At 48.1% G+C, this 22,727-nt stretch overlaps 1 protein-coding gene across 1 annotated transcript in view; it reads right to left on the bottom strand.

The window, feature by feature from the left end:
- LOC139267078 (gamma-glutamyl hydrolase-like) overlaps nt 1-22,727 on the bottom strand; it is a 268,758-nt gene that overhangs the window by 234,772 nt on the left and 11,259 nt on the right. Inside the window, exon 2 of the mRNA XM_070884891.1 lies at nt 12,119-12,230. Coding sequence (XP_070740992.1) covers nt 12,119-12,230 — 112 coding nt within the window. The remainder of the gene's footprint in view (nt 1-12,118; nt 12,231-22,727) is intronic.

The raw sequence follows: 22,727 nt of genomic DNA, 5'->3' as shown, positions 1-22,727 counted from the left end.
AAAAAGTAGGACCTCAAAAGTAGTAATCTCGGGATTGCTACCAGTGCCACGTGCTAGTCAGAGTAGGAATCGCAGGATAGCTCAGATGAATACGTGGCTTGAGCAATGGTGCAGCAGGGAGGGATTCAAATTCCTGGGGCATTGGAACCGGTTCTGGGGGAGGTGGGACCAGTACAATCCGGACGGTCTGCACCTGGGCAGAATCGGAACCAATGTCCTCGGGGGAGTGTTTGCTAGTGCTGTTGGGGAGGAGTTAAACTAATATGGCAGGGGGATGGGAACCAATGCAGGGAGATAGAGGGAAACAAAAAGGAGGCAAAAACAAAAGACAGAAAGGAGATGAGGAAAAGTGGAGGGCAGAGAAACCCAAGGCAAAGAACAAAAAGGGCCATTGTACAGCAAAATTCTAAAAGGACAGAGGGTGTTAAAAAAACAAGCCTAAAGGCTTTGTGTCTTAATGCAAGGAGTATCCGCAATAAGGTGGATGAATTAACTGTGCAAATAGATGTTAACAAATATGATGTGATTGGGATTACGGAGACGTGGCTCCAGGATGAGCAGGGCTGGGAACTCAACATCCAGGGGTATTCAACATTCAGGAAGGATAGAATAAAAGGAAAAGGAGGTGGGGTAGCATTGCTGGTTAAGGAGGAGATTAAGGCAATAGTTAGGAAGGACATTAGCTTGGATGATGTGGAATCTATATGGGTAGAGCTGCAGAACACCAAAGGGCAAAAAACGTTAGTGGGAGTTGTGTACAGACCTCCAAACAGTAGTAGTGATGTTGGGGAGGGCATCAAACAGGAAATTAGGGGTGCGTGCAATAAAGGTGCAGCAGTTATAATGGGTGACTTTAATATGCACATAGATTGGGCTAACCAAACTGGAAGCAATACGGTGGAGGAGGATTTTCTGGAGTGCATAAGGGATGGTTTTTTAGACCAATATGTTGAGGAACCAACTTGGGGGGAGGCCATCTTAGACTGGGTGTTATGTAATGAGAAAGGATTAATTAACAATCTCGTTGTGCGAGGCCCCTTGGGGAAGAGTGACCATAATATGGTGGAATTCTGCATTAGGATGGAGAATGAAACAGTTAATTCAGAGACCATGGTCCAGAACTTAAAGAAGGCTAACTTTGAAGGTATGAGGCGTGAATTGGCTGAGATGGATTGGCGAATGATACTTAAGGGGTTGACTGTGGATGGGCAATGGCAGACATTTAGAGACCGCATGGATGAACTACAACAATTGTACATTCCTGTCTGGCATAGAAATAAAAAAGGGAAGGTGGCTCAACCGTGGCTATCAAGGGAAATCAGGGATAGTATTAAAGCCAAGGAAGTGGCATACAAATTGGCCAGAAATAGCAGCGAACCTGGGGACTGGGAGAAATTTAGAACTCAGCAGAGGAGGACAAAGGGTTTGATTAGGGCAGGGAAAATGGAGTATGAGAAGAAGCTTGCAGGGAACATTAAGACGGATTGCAAAAGTTTCTATAGATATGTAAAGAGAAAAAGGTTAGTAAAGACAAATGTAGGTCCCCTGCAGTCAGAATCAGGGGAAGTCATAACGGGGAACAAAGAAATGGCGGACCAATTGAACAAGTACTTTGGTTCGGTATTCACGAAGGAGGACACGAACAACCTTCCGGTTATAAAAGGGGTCGGGGGGTCTAGTAAGGAGGAGGAACTGAGGGAAATCCTTATTAGCCGGGAAATTGTGTTGGGGAAATTGATGGGATTGAAGGCCGATAAATCCCCAGGGCCTGATGGACTGCATCCCAGAGTACTTAAGGAGGTGGCCTTGGAAATAGTGGATGCGTTGACAGTCATTTTCCAACATTCCATTGACTCTGGATCAGTTCCTATGGAGTGGAGGGTAGCCAATGTAACCCCACTTTTTAAAAAAGGAGGGAGAGAGAAAACAGGGAATTATAGACCGGTCAGCCTGACATCGGTAGTGGGTAAAATGATGGAATCAATTATTAAGGATGTCATAGCAGTGCATTTGGAAAGAGGTGACATGATAGGTCCAAGTCAGCATGGATTTGTGAAAGGGAAATCATGCTTGACAAATCTTCTGGAATTTTTTGAGGATGTTTCCAGTAGAGTGGACAAGGGAGAACCAGTTGATGTGGTATATTTGGACTTTCAGAAGGCGTTCGACAAGGTCCCACACAAGAGATTGATGTGCAAAGTTAGAGCACATGGGATTGGGGGTAGTGTACTGACATGGATTGAGAACTGGTTGTCAGACAGGAAGCAAAGAGTAGGAGTAAATGGGTACTTTTCAGAATGGCAGGCAGTAACTAGTGGGGTACCACAAGGTTCTGTGCTGGGGCCCCAGCTGTTTACACTGTACATTAATGATTTAGATGAGGGGATTAAATGTAGTATCTCCAAATTTGCGGATGACACTAAGTTGGGTGGCAGTGTGAGCTGCGAGGAGGATGCTGTGAGGCTGCAGAGCAACTTGGATAGGTTAGGTGAGTGGGCAAATGCATGGCAGATGAAGTATAATGTGGATAAATGTGAGGTTATCCACTTTGGTGGTAAAAACAGAGAGACAGACTATTATCTGAATGGTGACAGATTAGGAAAAGGGGAGGTGCAAAGAGACCTGGGTGTCATGGTACATCAGTCATTGAAGGTTGGCATGCAGGTGCAGCAGGCGGTTAAGAAAGCAAATGGCATGTTGGCCTTCATAGCAAGGGGATTTGAGTACAGGGGCAGGGAGGTGTTGCTACAGTTGTACAGGGCATTGGTGAGGCCACACCTGGAGTATTGTGTACAGTTTTGGTCTCCTAACCTGAGGAAGGACATTCTTGCTATTGAGGGAGTGCAGCGAAGGTTCACCAGACTGATTCCCGGGATGGCGGGACTGACCTATCAAGAAAGACTGGATCAACTGGGCTTGTATTCACTGGAGTTCAGAAGAATGAGAGGGGACCTCATAGAAACATATAAAATTCTGACGGGGTTAGACAGGTTAGATGCAGGAAGAATGTTCCCAATGTTGGGGAAGTCCAGAACCAGGGGTCACAGTCTAAGGATAAGGGGTAAGCCATTTAGGACCGAGATGCGGAGGAACTTCTTCACCCAGAGAGTGGTGAACCTGTGGAATTCTCTACCACAGAAAGTTGTTGAGGCCAATTCACTAAATATATTCAAAAAGGAGTTAGATGAGGTCCTTACTGCTAGGGGGATCAAGGGGTATGGCGAGAAAGCAGGAATGGGGTACTGAAGTTGAATGTTCAGCCATGAACTCATTGAATGGCGGTGCAGGCTAGAAGGGCCGAATGGCCTACTCCTGCACCTATTTTCTATGTTTCTATGTTTCTATGAATCCTATCAACATCCTGGGGGGTCGCTATTGACCACATAACTGGGCCAGCCACATAAATACTGTGGCAACAAGAGCAGGTCAGAGGCTGGGTATTCTGTCGCAAATGTCTCACCTCCTGACTCACCAAAGCCTTTCCACCATCTACAAGACACAAGTCAGGAGCGTAATGGAATACTCTCTACTTGCCTGGATAAGTGCAGCTCCAACAACACTCAAGAAGCTTGACACCATTCAGGACAAAGCAGCCAACCTGATTGGCACCTCATCCACCACCTTAAACATTCACTCCCTCTGCCACCACCGTACCGTGGCTGCTGTGTGTACCATCTACAAGATGCACTGCAGCAACTCGCCAAGGCTTCTTCGGCAACATCTTCCAAACTCATGAGCTCTACCATCTAGAAGGACAAGAGCAGCTGCCGCATAGGAACACTACCACCTCCAAGTTCTCTTCCAAGTCATACATCATCCTGACTTGGAGGTATACCGCCATTCCTTCATTGTCGCTGGGTCAAAATCCTAGAACTCCCTCCGTAACAGCACAGTGGAAGTACCTTCAACACACGAACTGCAGCGGTTCAATAAGGCGGCTTACCAGCACCTTCTCAAGGGCAATTAGGGATAAGTAATAAATGCTGGCCTTGCCAGCGACGTCCACATCCCATGAATGAATTAAAAACAAGAAATATTTTGCGTCCACTTTTCTGTCTTGGATTCATCATCATGGGGTTCATTATGGAGATTCCCATATTCATCCTTATGATTGAGGTAGAACAAGAGTAGAAGGAAAAGGAAAAGACAGAGGCATACAGGATTAGGCTAAATCAAAGCAGAAACCTTCCACTAGAGTCTACAGACCACTGTTCCCTCAATGAGGTCTCAGAAAAGGTCTATTTCAGGAGACAATGCTTCAGTAAGGAGGCATAGAAGAAACTCTGTTTCCCTTTGGAAACGGATCTTCAAACATCCTCTCAAACATAAAAAAAAATCAAAGAACAGATAGACTTCAGATCACAAAATGTTTTACCATGTACATCTATATTTACAACAAGAGCTTCTTTTTACCAAGTGCCTCTCTGAAACCTATCCTGAGACTGCAGTGAGGTGATACTTTGGGAGTTAGGAATACTATTGATGCTTGGCTGTGCTGTGGTATTGTGACTCTCTTGTGGACATTGTTTCAGGGCTCCGTTCATTCATACTGCATTCCAAAAAGAAATCAAAATTTGGAAAGAAAAGAGTCCACAGCATTTAATTGGCAGATATAACTCCTAGAAGCTCAGTGATAGCACTGAACATTGCACCATGATATATAAACCTTTGATACAAACCATAGTTCTCACACTTCTGCATTTGTGTGTGGTTTTATCTGTAAAGTTAATGGCCAAGATCTTCGACTCAGCTATAATACCAGTGTAGCAGGGTGACCTAAAGAACAGGTGGTGGATGGAGAAAGCACAGGAGATACAGCAGCTGACCGATAACCATAATGTGCGAGGATTCTTCATCGCAGTCAGGCCACCTACGGGCCAAATACCAAAGGCCCCACCCCACTGCTGGCTAAGAACGGGGAAACGCTCATCAAGGACACCAAGGCAGTCAGGGCCCGCTGAAATGAGCACTTCGAAGATCTCCTCAATCGAGACTCTGCCTTTGACTCGAGTGTTCTCGACTCCATTCCGCAGCATGCTACCCGTCACTGCCTCAGTGAGACCCCAACACTGCACGAGGTAGAAAAAGCCATAAGACAGCTAAAAAACAACAAGGCTACGGGAGCAGATGGAATCCCTGCTGAGGCACTGAAGTATGGCGGAGAGGCACTACTGGCGCAAATATACGATCTCATCTCTCTCATCTGGAGGGAGGAGAGCATGCCGGAAGATCTCAGAGATGCAGTGATCGTGACCATCTTTAAAAAAGGGGACAAATCCAACTGCGGCAACTACAGAGGAATCTCCTTGCTATCAGCCACTGGGAAAATCGTCGCTAGAGTCCTCCTCAACCGTCTTCTTCCCGTGGCCGAGGAGCTCCTCCCAGAGTCACAGTGATGATTTCATCCCCAATGGGGCACAACGGACATGATTTTTGCAGCGCGACAACTACAGGAAAAATGCAGGGAACAGTGCCAGCCCTTATACATGGCCTTCTTCGACCTTACAAAGGCCTTTGACACTGTCAACCGCGAGGGTCGATGGAGCGTCCTCTTCCTTTTCGGAAGCCCCCAAAGTTTGGTCACCATCCTCCGCCTGCTTCAAGACGAAATGCAGGTCGTGATCCTTACCAACGGATCTGTCATGTATTCAACTATCATTGTAATCCAGTATAAACTGACCTAAGTTATACAATGTGAGAACACTGACCACTAGGTGGTGAACTTGTGGGAGACACTCCTAACCTGGACTTTCAGGTATAAAAGGGGAAGCTCCACCCATCCTCTCCACTTCAGTGTTGGCAAATAAAGGACTGGTCAGAGTGACCTTCTCTCTAGTATGGGCCTTGTTTGCATTTGTACTGTATAGTAAGGACATATCATTGGCGATGGGAAACTGGAATTTAAACCACGCAAACATGGCACTAGCAGCACAGATGAGAGGTACTGTGTTGATAATTGGGACAATTTTATTGAGAGACTACAGCAAAGTTTCATCACTAAGGAATGGCTGGGACAAGATTCGGCCAACAAACGCAGGGCTCATCTCCTGACGGTTTGTGGATCCAGGGTGTACTCCCTGATGAAGGACCTTCTAACGTCAGAGACGCCGGCGGACAAGACTTTTGAAGAGCTCAGTAAGTTGATCGGGGAACAATTTAAACAGGCGAGCAGCATCCACATGGTGAGACACCGGTTTTACACGCACCGGCGGCGAGAAGGGCAAAGCGTTCCAGACTTCATGGCAGATCTCTGGCGACTGGCGAGCCGATATAAGTTCCCAGATGCATGCAGAGCGGAGATGCTGCGAGACTTTTTTATTGAGGGCATCGGGCATGCTGGGGTTTTCAGGAAACTGATTGAGACCAAAGACTTGACCCTGGAAATGGCGGCTTTGATGGCCCAGACATTTATCTCAGGGGATGAAGAGACCAGAATGATGTTTGACAAAAATCTTGGTTTAAATGCAGCAAATGGACAGGGAGTCAACATTGTTAACACGGCACACAGTTCTCCAGGCAGACGGGGGCAATCGGACATGCCCGAGCATGTAGTCGAACCCAAAGGGGGAATTCAACAGAGACAATGGCTAGCTGAACGGCAATTCATGCTATCACAAGGGACAATGCGGCCAGTAATGGGGCCATCAACACCTGTCAATGGTGCGTTTAAGGACAGTTACAGAGACAGTCAGAGATGATCGACTGGTAATGGACCTTTTGTTTCCAACAACGGCTCATGTTGGAGGTGTGGAGGCAAACATACAGACAGAGTTTGCAGGTATCAGCAATATACCTGCAGAAATTGCAACGTCAGCGGTCACTTGGCGTGTATGTGCAGGAAGCCTGCAGCCAGGTTGATGTCCGAGGAGGACGGGCCCGATGTAAGCCCTACGAGGCCAAATGGACACTGGGGGAAATCGCTGGAAGCTGAAGTTCAGCGAGTTCATGTGGAGCACATATACAGTTCATACACCAGGACGCCACCGATAATGATGAAAGTGCTCCTCAATGGCATCCCAGTATCAATGGAGCTAGACACGGGGGCCTGCCAGTCCCTGATGAGTATCAAACAGTTTGACAAGCTGTGGGTGTCCAAGGCCAGGAGGCCAAAATTATTGCCGATTGACGCACAGTTATGGACATATACAAAGGAGATCATTCCAGTGCTAGGCAGCGCCACGGTAGTCGTGACCCACAAAGATTCGGAGAACACTCTGGATTGTCCCGGGGGACGGTCCCGCACTGCTGGGGAGGAGTTGGCTTGCTGTCATGAACTGGAAATGGGGCGATGTTAATGCAATTTCTTCTGTGGAGCGAATATCATGCTCACAGGTCCTGGACAAATTTGACTCACTATTTCAACCCGACATTGGCAATTTCATGGGGACCAAGGTAGTGATTCACATAAACCCGGACACCAGGCCAGTACACCACAAGGCCAGAGCGGTGCCGTACGTGATGTGGGGAAAGATAGAAGGTGAATTGGACCGCCTGCTGAGGGAAGGCATCATCAATTCAGTGACTGGGCGAGCCCGATTGTGCCGGTGCTCAAGGCGAATGGGTCGGTCAGGATATGTGGTGATTACAAGGCCACCATCAATCGGGTGTCACTCCAAGACCAGTACCCGCTACCGAGAGCGGAGGATCTCTTTGCGACGCTATCCGGTGGCAAACCTTTTTCAAAATTAGACCTGGCCTCAGCTTACATGACCCAGGAACTGGCGAGTGAGTCGAAGAAGCTGACCACCATCACTACACACAAGGGGTTGTTTGAGTACAACAATGTCCATTTGGGATTCGCTCGGCCGCCGCGATCTTTCAACAAAACATGGAAAGTCTCCTCAAGTCGATGCCAAGGACGGTGGTTTATCAAGACGACATCCTCACCACGGGTTGCGATACTGAAGAACACCTCCACAACCTAAAAAAGGCGAAGTGCGTCTTCTAGCTCCAGAGGTAGAATTCCTGGGGATGAGGGTAGCAGCAGACGGGATCAGACCCACTGCGTCCAAAAGGGAAGCGATCCAGATAGCACCCAGACCCCGTAACACGACGGAAATGCGTTTGTTCCTGGGGCTCCTGAACTATTTTGGTAACTTCCTTCCCAAATTGAGCACGCTGTTAGAGCTGCTACACGTGCTCCTACGCAAAGGGCGCAAATGGATCTGGGGGGACAGCCAGGAAAGGGCTTTTGATAGAGCACGCAATTTATTATGCTCCAACAATCTGTTAACGCTATATGACCCATGTAAGAAACTTGTTTTAACGTGCGATGCGTCGTCTTATGGGGTCGGGTGTGTGTTGCAGCATGTTAATGCCAAGGGTCAGTTACAGCCGGTAGCTTATGCCTCCAGAAGTCTGTCCCGGGCAAAAAGGGCCGACAGGATGGTAGAAAAGGAAGCGCTTGCATGTGTATATGCAGTAAAAAAAAATGCACCAGGACCTGTTTGGCAGGAAATTTGAGCTGGAGAGAGATCACAAACCCCTAACGTCCCTTTTGGCCGACAACAAGGCCATAAATGCAAATGCGTCGGCCCGCATACAGAGGTGGGCATTCACATTAGCCGACTATGACTACACAATTCGGCACAGACCGGGCACTGAAAACTGCGCCGATGCACTCAGCAGGCTCCCACTAGTCACCACCGATTGGGCAACCAAGCATGCTGCTGAGATGGTCATGGCTGTTGAAGCTTTCGAAAGCGAAGGCTCACCCGTGACAGCCTGTCAGATCAAAGTCTGGATAAATAGAGACCCGCTACTGTCTTTAGTCAAGAAATGTGTCCTGATTGGGGACTGGGCAGCCACGTACGGGGCATGCCCTGAGGAATTTAAACCATTTCACAGGCGCAAGGATGAACTCTCGATTCAGGCCAATTGCCTACTATGGGGAAACCGAGCAGTCATGCCCAGATGGGCAGAGAGGCATTCATCCGAGAACTCCACAATGAGCACCCGGGCATTGTCATGATGAAGGCAATTGCCTGGTCACACGTTTGGTGACCAGGGATAGATGCAGACCTGGAACTTTGTGTTCGCAGGTGCAACACGTGTGCCCAGCTGGGCAATGCGCCCAGGGCAGCTCCCCTTAGCCCCTGGTCCTGGCCCGCCAAGCTATGGTCACGCATCCATGTGGACTACGCAGGTCCTTTCATGGGAAAAATGTTTTTGGTTGTAGTAGACGCCTACTCCAAATGGATCGAGTGTGACATTCTCAATTCAAGCACATCCTCTGCCACGGTAAAAAGTCTACGGGCAATGTTCGCCGCCCATGGTCTACCGGACGTCTTGGTCAGAGACAATGGCCCGTGCTTTACAAGCATTGAATTCCAAGACTTCATGGCAGGAAATGGTATCAACCATGTCAGAACGGCACCGTTCAAGCCGGCCTCAAACGGCCAGGCGGAATGAGCAGTGCAGATAATTAAACAGGGGATGCTCAGAATCCAAGGGGATTCCCTACAAAGCCGCTTATCACGCCTCCTGTTGGCCAATAGATCCCAACCACACTCGCTCACAGGGATTCCACCCGCAGAGCTGCTAATGAAAAGGACGCTCAAAACCAGGTTATCCCTTATACACCCGACCATGAAAGAAATTGTTGAGAGCAGGCGCCGGTCACAATGTGACTACCATGACGGGAATTCGAGGACGAGATGTATTGATGTCAATGACCCTGTCTTTGTCCTCAACTATGCTGCAGGGCTCAAATGGCTCGCAGGCACTGAAATTGCCAAAGAGGGGAATAGGATTCTGGTAGTTAAACTGACCAATGGACAAATCTGCCGCAAACACGTGGATCAAACAAAAATGAGGTTCAGCAACCCCATAGAAGAAGCAGAAGAAGAACACGCTGTAGAGTTCATTCCACCACAGGTGAGCGAACACCGGAGCCAAGTGGAGGAGAGCCCAGTCACTGTGGGCAATCCGGACAGGCCCGAGGCATCACAAACAGCAGACACTCAGGCCAGCTCCCAACAACCGGAGCCCCAACTCAGGCGCTCTACCAGGGAGTGTAAACCACCAGAGAGACTTAACCTGTGATCCCAATAAGACTTTGGGGGGGAGGTGATGTCATGTATTCAACTGTCGTTGTAATCCATGTATAAACTGACCTAAGTTGTACACCGTGAGAACACTGACCACTAGGTGGTGAACTTGTGAGAGACACTCCTAACCTGGACTTTCAGGTATAAAAGGGGAAGCTCCACCCATCCTCTGCACTTCAGTGCTGGCTAATAAAGGACTGGTCACAGAGTGACCTTCTCTCTAGTATGGGCCTCGTGTGCATTTGTACAGTATAGGAAGGACATATCAGGATCCATCGCAGACCCAATCCACGTCCGGACCGGGGTCAAACAGGGCTGCGTCATCGTTCCAACCCTCTGTTCAATCTTTCTCGCCACCATGCTCCACCTCACAGTCAACAAGCTCCCCGCTGGAGTGGAACTAAACTATAGAACCAGTGGGAACCTGTTCAACCTGCGCTGTCTCCAGGCCAGGTCCAAGACCGCCCCAACCTCTGTCGTCGAGCTACAGTACGTGGACGACACCTGCATCTGCGCACGTAAAGAGGCTGGACTCCAGGACATAGTCGACAAATTTACTGAGACATACGAAAGCATGGGCCTTATGCTAAATATCCATAAGACAAAGGTCCTCCTTCAGCCTGTCCTCACCACACAGCACTGCCCCCCAGTCATCAAGATCCACGGTGCGGCCCTGGACACCGTGGACCACTTTCCATAGCTCAGGAGCCTCCTATCAACAAGAGCAGGCATCGACAACAAGATCCAACACCGCCTCCAGTGCGCCAGTGCAGCCTTCGGCCACCTGAGGAAAAAAGTGTTTGAAGACCAAGCCCTCAAAACTGCCACCAAGCTCATGGTCTGCAGGGCTGTACTAATACCTGCTCTCCTGTATGGCTCAGAGACATGGACCATATACAGCAGGCACCTCAAGTTGCTGGAGAAAGATCACCAACGGTGTTCCTGCAAGATCCTAAAAATCCCCTGGGAGGACAGGCGCACCAACATCAGCGTCCTCATCCAGGCTAACATCCCCAGCATTGAAGCACTGACCACACTCTATCAGCTCCGCTGGGCAGGCCACATACTTCGCATGCTAAACACGAGACTCCCAAGCCAAGTGCTCTACTCGGAGCTTCTTCACGGAAAACGAGCCAAAGGTGGGCAGCAGAAACGCTACAAGGACACCCTCAAAGCCTCCCTGATAAAGTGCAACATCTGCACTGACACCGAGGAGTTCCTGGCCCAAGACTGCCCGAAGTGGAGGAAGTGCATCTGAGAGGGCGCAGAGCACCGAGACTCAATGGCGAGAGCATGCAGAAATCAAGTGCAGGCAGGGGAAAGAGCGTGCGGCAAACTAGTCCCACCCACCCATTCCCTCAATGACTATCTGTCCCACCTGTGGCTCTCGTATTGGACTGTTCAGCCACCAAAGAACTCACTTCAGGAGTGGAAGCAAGTCTTCTTCGCTTCCGTGGGACTGCCTATGATGGTAGCAGGGTGGAAATTCTGCATCATCACAGGGATGGACACCTGTCCCCTGCTGAGGATCCTGGGTCAGGGTCATTTAAATAATTTTGGAGGGTTCCCTGGCACCTGCTCAGTAGCCCATCTGGGAGTGGGCAGAGAACGGCTCTAGCAGACATCGGAAACCTACCAGTGCAGCATGGTCTGTGACCTTTGGGGCAGCTGAAGAGGGGAAGACCGTTTCTTCCCCAATTTTTTCCAAATCATAGGGTTGGGGAGTTCAACTCCTTTCGGAGATTTAAAATTTAAATCTCCCTTCCGAGGAACCCTCAGAGACATGCATTATGCTCAGTACTGCAAAGGTGAAAATGGCTAGAAGTACTCCATCACTTCCTCTAATTATAATATACTCACCATATTTGGTCAGACACATTATATGCATAAAGAATTCCTCGACCCGTTCTGCTCTATTTATGCCCGGGAGCTAGAGTAAGTCTAGCAGGAAATCTAAGCCAGTGTTCCCATTGCTGAGTTCAGGTAAACAGCTGTAATAACCTCAATAACTTATTGAGAAAGGAGTTGTGCATTGGATAAACAATGAAAAATCAGGACTTCATACCCACCTGATGGGCACAACTCTTGCACCAGCAGATTCTAGAAACTTCACATATGAAGCAGCAATAAAGCTGTTTCCAAATTGAATTAAATCCTTACTTGCTTCCTCAGCCAGCACACCTTAGCAAACAGAAAAATAAAAATAAAAGGAGCAAAAATGTACATACAGATTTACATACCGAGGAAGTCTGCATTGAATATTCACCGCATGAATGTGACAATTGGAAACCTTAATCACGATATTATTTTACATAGATTTGTGTTACAGTAATAATTTGGATGTTGCAATATAGGAAAATTATAATTCTTAATGATTTTCTAGCAAGTGCACCATGGGTACAACCGACATACCAAGCGAAAGAAAACTAAAAGTATGTGATTTGTCATCCTATAGTTCAGGGGTGCTAAACCTTTCGGATCAGAGGACAAATTTATGAGTCACGACCAGTGAGTAGGCCATGTACAATTTTGATTTTGCCCATAGCTGGGTTGAACCTCATGAAACCCGAGGGGGTCGAAATTGGTCGTCCGCCCATTTCTCGGCAGTATGCCGGTGGTATGTCATTTCATGCCGCCAGGTATCGCTGGGGCAGAGTGTGTGCGATTTTCACCAGTTTTTTCTCGGCGTTATGCCGAGCGGAGTGCAGCCAACGGCGTGTGGGCGGTGAGTCCTTTTCACTCGAGAATCTTTGGGTCTCGAGTTCTGCGCACGCACATGTTGCTGCAAAGCTCTGCCCCCGCTCCCCCCCTTAGAGACACAGACCAGAATTGACAGAGTCTGCCGGCCTGAGAGCACTGTGCAGGTATGTGGGGGTGTGCGGGGGGGGGGGGGGGGGGCGGTGGTGGGTCGCTTCTTGGGAGAAGATTGCTTCTTGGGGTGAGATCACTATATGGGGTGAGATCGGTACTTGAGGGGGAGATTCCTTCTTGGGGGGGGAGATCGTTATTTGGGGGGGGGATCGCTGTGGGATGAGGGGTGGGAAGAGACTTGGAGGTGGGAGAGACTGGGTAGGAGGTGACAGATAAAAAAAAATTTCACAGGTGAAGATGCATACCGCCGACTGTATATTGACTTAAAACTACCTTTTCCAGGGCGGTCTGCAAGGTCGACCGTCTGTCGGTGGTAACTCATCAATTTCGCGATTTTGGGCGGTATGTTGGCGGTGTGCAGGATGGACGGTATGCATACTGCCCGGCGGTATGTCGCTGATTAATTTTCCGCCGGGCGATATATGGACGGTATGTTGGTATTTTTCGATCAATTTTGAGTGGTATGTCTGCAGGCGGTGTGTGGCAGTATGTCCACCAATTTCAGCCCCGAGGTGTTTTCAACCAGCTGTCCTTTAACAGCTGTTCCACGCTTTACTTATTATGTTGTTTAATAAACCAGTATTGGTGAAGGCACTACTATGGACAGAAGTACTGGCATGGCCTCCATACAGTGCTTCAAAAAGCACTATTAGAGAAGGACTTTGATAAGAGAAGGACTTTGATTACTTTGCAATCACGTCCACCAAAACAAAACTAACTAGGCAGGACCGGAACCGATGTCCTAGGGGGAGTGTTTGCTAGTGCTGTTGGGGAGGGGTTAAACTAATGTGGCAGGGGGATGGGAATCTATGCAGGGAGACAGAGGGAAGTAAAATGGGGGCAGAAGCAAAAGGTAGAAAGGAGATAAGGAAAAGTGGAGGGCAGAGAAATCAAAGGCAAAAATCAAAAAAGGCCACATTACAACATAATTCTAAAAGGACAAAGAGTGTTAAAAAAAAACAAGCCTGAAGGCTCTGTGTCTCAATGCGAGGAGCATTCTTAATAATGTGGATGAATTAACTGCGCAGACAGCTGTTAACAGATATGATGTAATTGGGATTACGGAGACATGGCTCCAGGGTTACCAAGGCTGGGAACTCAACATCCAGGGTATTCAATATTCAGAAAGGATAGACAGAAAGGAAAAGGAGGTGGAGTAGCGTTGCTGGCTAAAGAGGAGATTAACGCAATAGTAAGGAAGGACATTAGCTTGGATGATGTGGAATCTGTATGGGTAGAGCTGCGGAACACCAAAGAGCAGAAGATGCTAGTGGGAGTTGTGTACAGACCACCAAACAGTAGTAGTGAGGTTGGGGATGGCATCAAACAGGAAATTAGGGATGCGTGCAATAAAGGTACAGCAGTTATCATGGGTGACTTTAATCTACATATAGATTGGGCTAACCAAACTGGTTAGGAGGATTTTCTGGAGTGTATAAGGGATGGTTTTCGAGACCAATATGTCAAAGGACCAATTAGAGAGCTGACCATCCTAGACTGGGTGTTGTGTAATGAGAAAGGACTAATTAGCAATCTTGTTGTGCGAGACCCCTTGGGGAAGAGTGAACATAATATGGTAGAATTCTTCATTAAGATGGAGAGTGACACAGTTAATTCAGAGACTAGTGTCCTGAACTTAAAGAAAGGTAGAAACATAGAAACATAGAAAATAGGTGGAGTAGGCCATTCGGCCCTTCTAGCCTGCACCGCCATTCAATGAGTTCATGGCTGAACATGCAACTTCAGTACCCCATTAAGGTAACTTCGATGAGACGTGAATTGGCTAGGATAGACTGGCGAATGATACTTAAAGGGTTGATGGTAGATAGGCAATGGCAGACATTTAAAGATCACATGGATGAACTTCAACAATTGTACATCTCTGTATAGAGTAAAAATAAAACAGGGAAGGTGGCTCAACCGTGGCTAACAAGAGAAATTAGGGATAGTGTTAAATCCAAGGAAGAGGCATAGAAATTGGCCAGAAAAAGCAGCAAACCTGTGGACTGGGAGAAATTTAGAATTCAGCAGAGGAGGACAAAGGGTTTAATTAGGAGAGGGGAAATCGATTATGAGAGGAAGCTTGCAGGGAACATAAAAACTGACTGCAAAAGCTTCTATAGATATGTGAAGAGAAAAAGAGTAGTGAAGACAAACGTAGGTCCGTTGCAGTCAGAATCAGGTGAATTCATAAGGAGGAACAAAGAAATGGCAGACCAATTGAACAAATACTTTGGTTCTGTCTTCACGAAGGAAGACACAAATAACCTTCCGTAAATACTAGGGGAACGAGGGTCTAGCGAGAAGGAGGAACTGAAGGAAATCCTTATTAGTCAGAAAATTGTGTTAGGGAAACTGATGGGATTGAAGGCCGATAAATCCCCAAGGCCTGATAGCCTGCATCCCAGAGTACTTAAGGAAGTGGCCCTAGAAATAGTGGATACATTGGTGATCATTTTCCAACAGTCTATCGACTCTGGATCAGTTCCTATGGATTGGAGGGTAGCTAATGTAACCCCACTTTTAAAAAAAGTTGGGAGAGAGAAAACAGGGAGTTATAGACCGGTTAGTCTGACATCGGTAGTGGGGAAAATGTTGGAATCAATTAGTAAAGATGTAATAGCAGCGCATTTGGAAAGCAGTGACAGGATTGGTCCAAGTCAGCATGGATTTAAGAAAGGGAAATCATGCTTGACAAATTTTCTAGAATTTTTTGAGGATGTAACAAGAGAGAACCAGTGGATGGGACTTTGTTAAAAGGCTTTTGACAAGGTCCCACACAAGAGATTAGTGTGCAAAATTAAAGCACATGTTATTGGGGGTAATGTATTTACGTGGATAGAGAATTGGTTGGCAGACAGGAAGCAAAGAGTAGGAATAAATGGATCCTTTTCAGAATGGCAGGCAGTGACTAGTGGGGTACCGCAAGGTTCAGTGCTGGGACCCCAGCTATTTACAATATACATTAATGATTTAGAATGAATGAATTGAATGTAATATCTCCAAGTTTGCAGATGACACGAAGCTGGGTGGCAGTGTGAGCTGTGAGGAGGATGCTAAGAGGCTGTAGGGTGACTTGGACAGGTCAGGTGAGTGGGCAAATGCATGGCAGATGCAGTATAATGTGGATAAATGTGAGGTTATCCACTTTGGTGGCAAAAACAGGAAGGCAGAATGTTATCTGAATGGTGACAGATTAGGAAAAGAGCGAGGTGCAACGAGACCTGGGTGTCATACTACATCAGTCATTGAAAGTTAGCATGCAGGTACAGCAGGCGGTGAAGAAGGCAAATGGCCTGTTGGCCTTCATAGCGAGAGGATTTGAGTATAGGAGCAGGGAGGTGTTACTGCAGTTGTACAGGGCCTTGGTGAGGCCACACCTTGAATATTGTGTACAGTTTTGGTCTCCTAATCTGAGGAAGGACATTCTTGCTATTGAGGGAGTGCAGCAAAAGTTCACCAGACTGATTCCCGGGATGGCATGACTTACATATGAAGAAAGACTGGATCGACTAGCATTATATTCACTGGAATTTAGATGAATGAGAGGGGATCTCATTGGAACATATAACATTCTGACGGCGTGGACAGGTTAGATGCAGGAAGAATGTTCCCAATGTTGGGGAAGTCCAGAACCAGGAGTCACAGTCTAAGGATAAGGGGTAAGCCATTTAGGACCGAGATGAGGAGAAACTTCTTCACTCAGAGAGTTGTGAGCATGTGGAATTCTCTACCGCAGAAAGTTGTTGAGGCCAGTTCATTCGATGTATTCAAAAGGGAGTTCGATGTGCCCTTACGGCTAAAAGGATCAAGGGATATGGAGTGAAAGCAGGAATGGGGTACTGAAGTTGCATGATCAGCCATGATCATATTGAATGGTGGTGCAGGCTCGAAGGGCCGAATAGCCTATTCCTGCACCTATTTTCTATGTTTCTATGTTTCTAAGACACTGTGCTCCGTATCGCTGTTTGCATGCTGAAAATATAAGAACGTAAGAAATAGGAGCAGGAGTAGGCCATTTGGCCTCTCGAGTCTGCTGCACCATTTAATAAAATCATGGCTGATACAGCTCCACTTCCCTGCCCACTCCCCATAACCCTTTATTCCCTTAGTGCTCAAAAATCTATCTATCTCCGCCTTAAATATATTAAATTACCCAGCCTCCACAGCTATCTATGGCAAAAAATTCCAGAGATTTACAAGCCTCTGAGAGAAGAAATTCCTCCTCATCTCAGTTTTAAATGGGCGCCCCTTATTCTGAGACTATGCCCCCAATTTAAGTTTCCCCCATGAGTGGAAATATCCACTCTGCATCCACCTTGACGAGCCCCCTCATTCTCTTATGATTCGATCAGATCACCTCTCATTCTTCTGAATTCCAATGAGTAGAGGCCCAACCTACTCAACCTATCTTCATAAGTCAACCCCCTCATCTCCGGAATCAACCTAGCAAACCTTCTCTGTACAGCCTCCAATGCACGTATATCTTTCCTTAAATACGGAGACCAAAACTGTACGCAGTACTCTAGGGTGTGGTCTCACCAATACAGTGTACAATTGTAGCAGGACTTCTCTGTGCTAAAATACAGTGCTATAGTGAAAGAAGACTTTTCAATTTGGTGACCATTTCACTCCTCAAAACTACTGAACTTCTCTAAATTTTGCTTCATGTTTAGTCTTTTGCCATTGTAAGTTGAAGGTCATGGAATTGAAGGAAAATGATTGACCTGGTTGGGAAATTGGCTGATCAGTAGGAGACTAGAGTAGGGATAATGGGCAGTTACTCTAATTGGCAGGATGTGACTAGTGGTGTCCTGTTGATGTGTGTTGAAACCTCAACTATTCAACTTCTTTATTAATCACTTCGATGATCGGATAGAAACTGACATATCCAAGTTTGCCGATAACACAAAGATAGGCGGCATTGTCAATAGTGTAGATGGAAGCATAAAATTACAAAGAGATATTAATAGATTGTGAGTGGGCAAAACTGCGGCAAACGGATTTCAATGTAGGCAAATGTGAGGTCATCCAATTTGGACCTAAAAAGGATGGAACAGAGTACTTTCTAAATGGTAAAAAGCTAGAAACAATGGAAATTCAAAGAGACTTGGGGGTCCAGGTACATAGATCATTAAAATGTCAGACAGGTACAAAAAAGAATCAAAAAGGCTCATAGAATTCTGACCTTTATATCTAGAGGACTAGAATACAATGGGGTACAAGTTATGCTACAGCTATACAAAGCCCTGGTTAGACCACATCTGGAGTACCGTGAGCACTTCTGGGCACCACACCTTAAGAAGGATATATTGACCTTCGAAAGAGCGCAGCGTAGATTTACCAGAATTCATGTCATCATAGGCAGTCCCTCGGGATTGAGGAAGACTTGCTTCCACTTTTAGCTTGAGTTCTTAGGTGGCTGTACAGTCCAATACGAGAACCACAGTTTCTGTCACAGGTGGGACAGATAATCGTTGAGGGAAAGGGTGGGCAGGGAGCCTGGTTTGCTGCACGCTGCTTCCGCTGCCTGCGCTTGATTTCTGCATGCTCTCGGCGACGATACTCGAGGAGCTCAGCGCCCTCGCTAATGCACTTCCTCCACTTAGGGCGGTCTATGGCCAAGGACTCCCAGGTGTCAGTGGGGATGTCGCACTTTATCAGCGAGGCTTTGAGGGTGTTCTTGTAACATTTCCTCTGCCCGCCTTTGGCTCATTTGCCGTGGACGAGTTCAGAGTACAGCGCTTGCTTTGGGAGTCTCGTGTCTGGCATGCGAACTATGTGGCCTGCCCAGTAGAGCTGATCAAGTGTGGTCAGTGCTTCAATGCTGGGGATGTTGGCCTGGACGAGGATGCTAATGTTTGTGCATCTGTCCTCCCAGAGGACTTGCAGGATCTTGCGGAGACATCGCTGCTGGTATTTCTCCAACGACTCGAGGTGTCTACTATACATGGTCCCCGTCTCTGAGCCATACAGGAAGGCGGGTATTACTACGACCCTGTAAACCATGAGCTTGGTGACAGTTTTGAGGGACTGATCTTCAAACACTCTGTTCCTCAGACGGCCGAAGGCTGCACTAGCGCACTGGAGGCAGTGTTGCATCTCATCATCAATGCCTGCTCTTGTTGATAGGAGACACCCGAGATAGGGGAAGTGGTCCACATTGTCCAGTGCCACGCCATGGATCTTGATGTTTGGGGGTGCGGCGAGGACAGGCTGGTGCAGTAATCGTGACCATCTTTAAAAAAGAGGACAAGTCCGACTGCGGCAACTACAGAGGATTCTCCCTACTATCAACCACTGGGAAAGTCGTCGCTAGAGTCCCCCTCAATCGTCTTCTCCCCGTGGTAGAGGAGCTCCTCCTGGAGTCGCAGTGCAGATTTTGTCCCCTCCGGGGCACAACGGACATGATTTTTGCAGCACGACAGCTGCAGGAACAATGCAGGGAACAGCGCCAGCCCTTATACATGGCCTTCTTCGACCTTACAAAGGCCTTTGACACTGTCAACTGCGAGGGTCTATGGAGCGTCCACATCCGTTTCGGATGCCCCCAAAAGTACGTCACCATAGTCTGCCTGCTCCATGACGACATGCAAGCTATGATCCTTACCAACAGATCCATCACAGACCCATTTCATGTCCAGACCGGGGTCAAGCAGGGCTGCGTCATCGCCCCAACGCTCTTCTCAGTCTTCCTCGCTGCCATGCTCCACCTCACAGTTGATAAGCTCCCTGCTGGAGTGGAGCTAAACTACAGAACCAGTGGGAAGCTGTTCAACCTTTGCTGTCTCCAGGCCAGGTCCAAGACCACTCCAACCTCTGTCGTCGAGCTACAGTACGTGGACGACACCTGCGTCTGTGCACATACAGAGGCTGAACTCCAGGATATAGTCGACGTATTTACCGAGGCTTATGAAAGCATGAGCCTTAGAAACATAGAAACATAGAAAATAGGTGCAGGAGCAGGCCATTCAGCCCTTCTAGCCTGCACCGCCATTCAATGAGTTCATGGCTGAACATGAAACTTCAGTACCCCCTTCCTGCTTTCTCGCCATAACCCTTGATCCCCCGAGTAGTAAGGACTTCATCTAACTCCCTTACGCTAAACATTAGTAAGACCAGGATTATACCTGGACTCAAAGGGAGGAGAGATTGCACAAACTACAGTTCTATTCCTTGGAATTTAAGGTTAAGGGATGATTTGATTGAAGTTTTCAAGATATTGGGCCCAGGTTTCCACCCCCCTCCCACCCCCCCGCCGCTTTGTATAAGAAAAACCGCGCCTAAAACTTACCTCAGTATTCTCCCCGCTGCTGGAACGTTGCAGGCCCTTGTCGCAGCGCAGCACAAGCTGTGGGGGGCGGAGCCAAGTCCCGGCACTGAAAACAGTGCCGGGGCCTCTGCACATGCGAGCTAGAGTGTGCCGCCTCGAGCCCTGGCCGAATGGGCTCACTGGGGCGGCGAAGAATGGACTCTGGCCTCCCTCCTCTTCAGCTTCAGGTCCCGTTCCGGCTCCTTCCCCCCCCGCCCCCCGTTCAGGTCCACTCCCGCTCGGGCCTCCCCATTCAGGTCCACTGTCGCTCCCCCCCCTCACCCCTCCCCCCCCCCCCCCACCTCCACCATTCAGGTCCAATCCCGCTCCAGCTCCACCCCGCCGGTCAGGCCCGCTGCCGCTCCCCCCACCCACCCCCCTCACCGTTCAGGTCCGCTCCCGCTCCCCTACCCCCTCCTCTCCCGTTCAGCTGTTTCCCCTCCCTCCACGTCCTCGGCGGGGCCCGCCCACCGGCATCTTGCTGGGAGCGGGCCCCGCCCGAAATCTTCAGCCTGCCTTCCTCTCGTCGGCCGAGCCCGTTCAGCACTCCCACCCCTCCTCCCCCCCTCTCTTCTCTCCTCCCCCCTCCCCTCCTTCTCTCCTCCCCTCCTTCACTCCCTACTCTCCTCTCCTCTCCCCCTCCACTCCTCCCTTCTCTCCCTCCGCTCCTCCCCTCACTCCCTCCCTCCCCTCCTCTTCCCTCCCTCCCTCTCCCTCCTCTTCCCTCCCCCTCCTCTTCCTCCCCCCACCCTTCCCCCACCCCTTGCTGTCAGAAACACAGAGAGACACTGACAGAGAGAGAGAGAGAGACACTGACAGAGACAAAGAAAGAGAGACACTGAGGGCGGGGGTGGGGGGTGGGGCGAGGGGGGGGGGGGCCGTCCCAGCACACTGTTGGAGGGCTCCCGGTGCTGCAGTCGGTGAGTAGAAACTTAATTTTTTATTTATGGATTTTTGTATTTTTTTTTAATTTTTAATTTTTTAATTTTTTTTTTATTGATTTATTGGTTGATTTATCATTTATTATTGCTGATGGCTCTTTATTTGTAAAAGTGACGTGTTTCATGTTTGTAAACTTCCCTTCCGCCCCCACCCCCCATCTCTCGTTCTCTACGCCTGATTTGTAAGTGTAGCCAAGGTTTTTCTGAGCATACAAAAATCTACACTTACTCCATTCTAAGTTAGTTTGGAGTAAGTTTTCGCTGCCTAAACTTGCAAAACAGGCGTAAGTGGCTGAACACGCCCCCTTTTGAAAAAAAAATCTGTTCTAAAATGAAACTATTCTAACTGACTAGAACTGGAGCAAACTAAATGCCGAGAATTGCAATTTCTAAGATGCTCCATTCTAAACTTGTTGCTCCAAAAAAATAGGAGCAACTCAGGCCGAAACTTGAGCCCATTAAGGGGAACCGATAGAGGACAGTTAGAGGGAAACTATTTCCGCTGGTTGGGATTGGGGGGCATAGTCTAAAAATTAGAACCAGGCCTCTCAGGAGTGAAGTTAGGAATCACTTCTACGTGCAAAGGGTGATAGAAGTTTGGAACTCTCTTCCGCAAACAGCAATTGATACTAGATCAATTTTAAATCTGAGATCGATAGATTTTTCCTAGCCAAAGGTATTAAGTGATATGGGGCAACGGCGGGTATATGCAGTTTGGTAACAAGTCAGCCATAGTCTCATTAAATGGCAGACAGGTTCAAGGGGCTAAATGTCCTACTGGTAGCAATCCCGAGATTACTACTTTTGAGGTCCTTCTTTTTAATTTAGCTCCTAGCTCCTTAAATTCGTTTCGTAGGACCTCATCCCTTTTTTTACCTATGTCGTTGGTACCAATGTGCACCACGACAACTGGCTGTTCTCCCTCCCTTTTTAGAATGTCCTGCACCCGCTCCGAGACATCCTTGACCCTTGCACCAGGGAGGCAACATACTATCCTGGAGTCTCGGTTGCGGCCGCAGAAACGCCCATCTATTCCCCTAACAATTGAATCCCCTATCACTATCGCTCTCCCACTCTTTTTCCTCCACTCCTGTGCAACAGAGCCAGCCACGGTGCCATGAACTTGGCTGCTGCTGCCCTCCCTTGATGAGTCATCCCCCTCAACAGTATTCAAAGCAGTGTATCTGTTTTGCAGGGGGATGACCACAGGGGACCCTTGCACTACCTTCTTTGCACTGCTCTTCCTGCTGGTCTTCCATTCCCTATCTGGCTGTGGACCCTTCTCTTGTGGTATGACCAACTCGCTACATGTGTAATGAGAGAAGATTAATTAGCAATCTCGTTGTGCGAGGCCCCTTGGGGAAGAGTGACCATAATATGGTGGAATTCTGCATTAGGATGGAGAATGAAACAGTTAATTCAGAGACCATGGTCCAGAACTTAAAGAAGGGTAACTTTGAAGGTATGAGGCGTGAATTGGCTAGGAATGATTGGCGAATGCTACTTGAGGGGTTGACTGTGGATGGGCAATGGCAGACATTTAGCGACCGCATG

This window comes from Pristiophorus japonicus, chromosome 1 (genome assembly GCF_044704955.1).
Source record: "Pristiophorus japonicus isolate sPriJap1 chromosome 1, sPriJap1.hap1, whole genome shotgun sequence".
Lineage (NCBI taxonomy): Eukaryota > Metazoa > Chordata > Chondrichthyes > Pristiophoridae > Pristiophorus > Pristiophorus japonicus.
The sequence above is the reverse complement of the archived record's forward strand: the minus strand, read 5'-3'. Positions and strand labels throughout refer to the sequence as shown.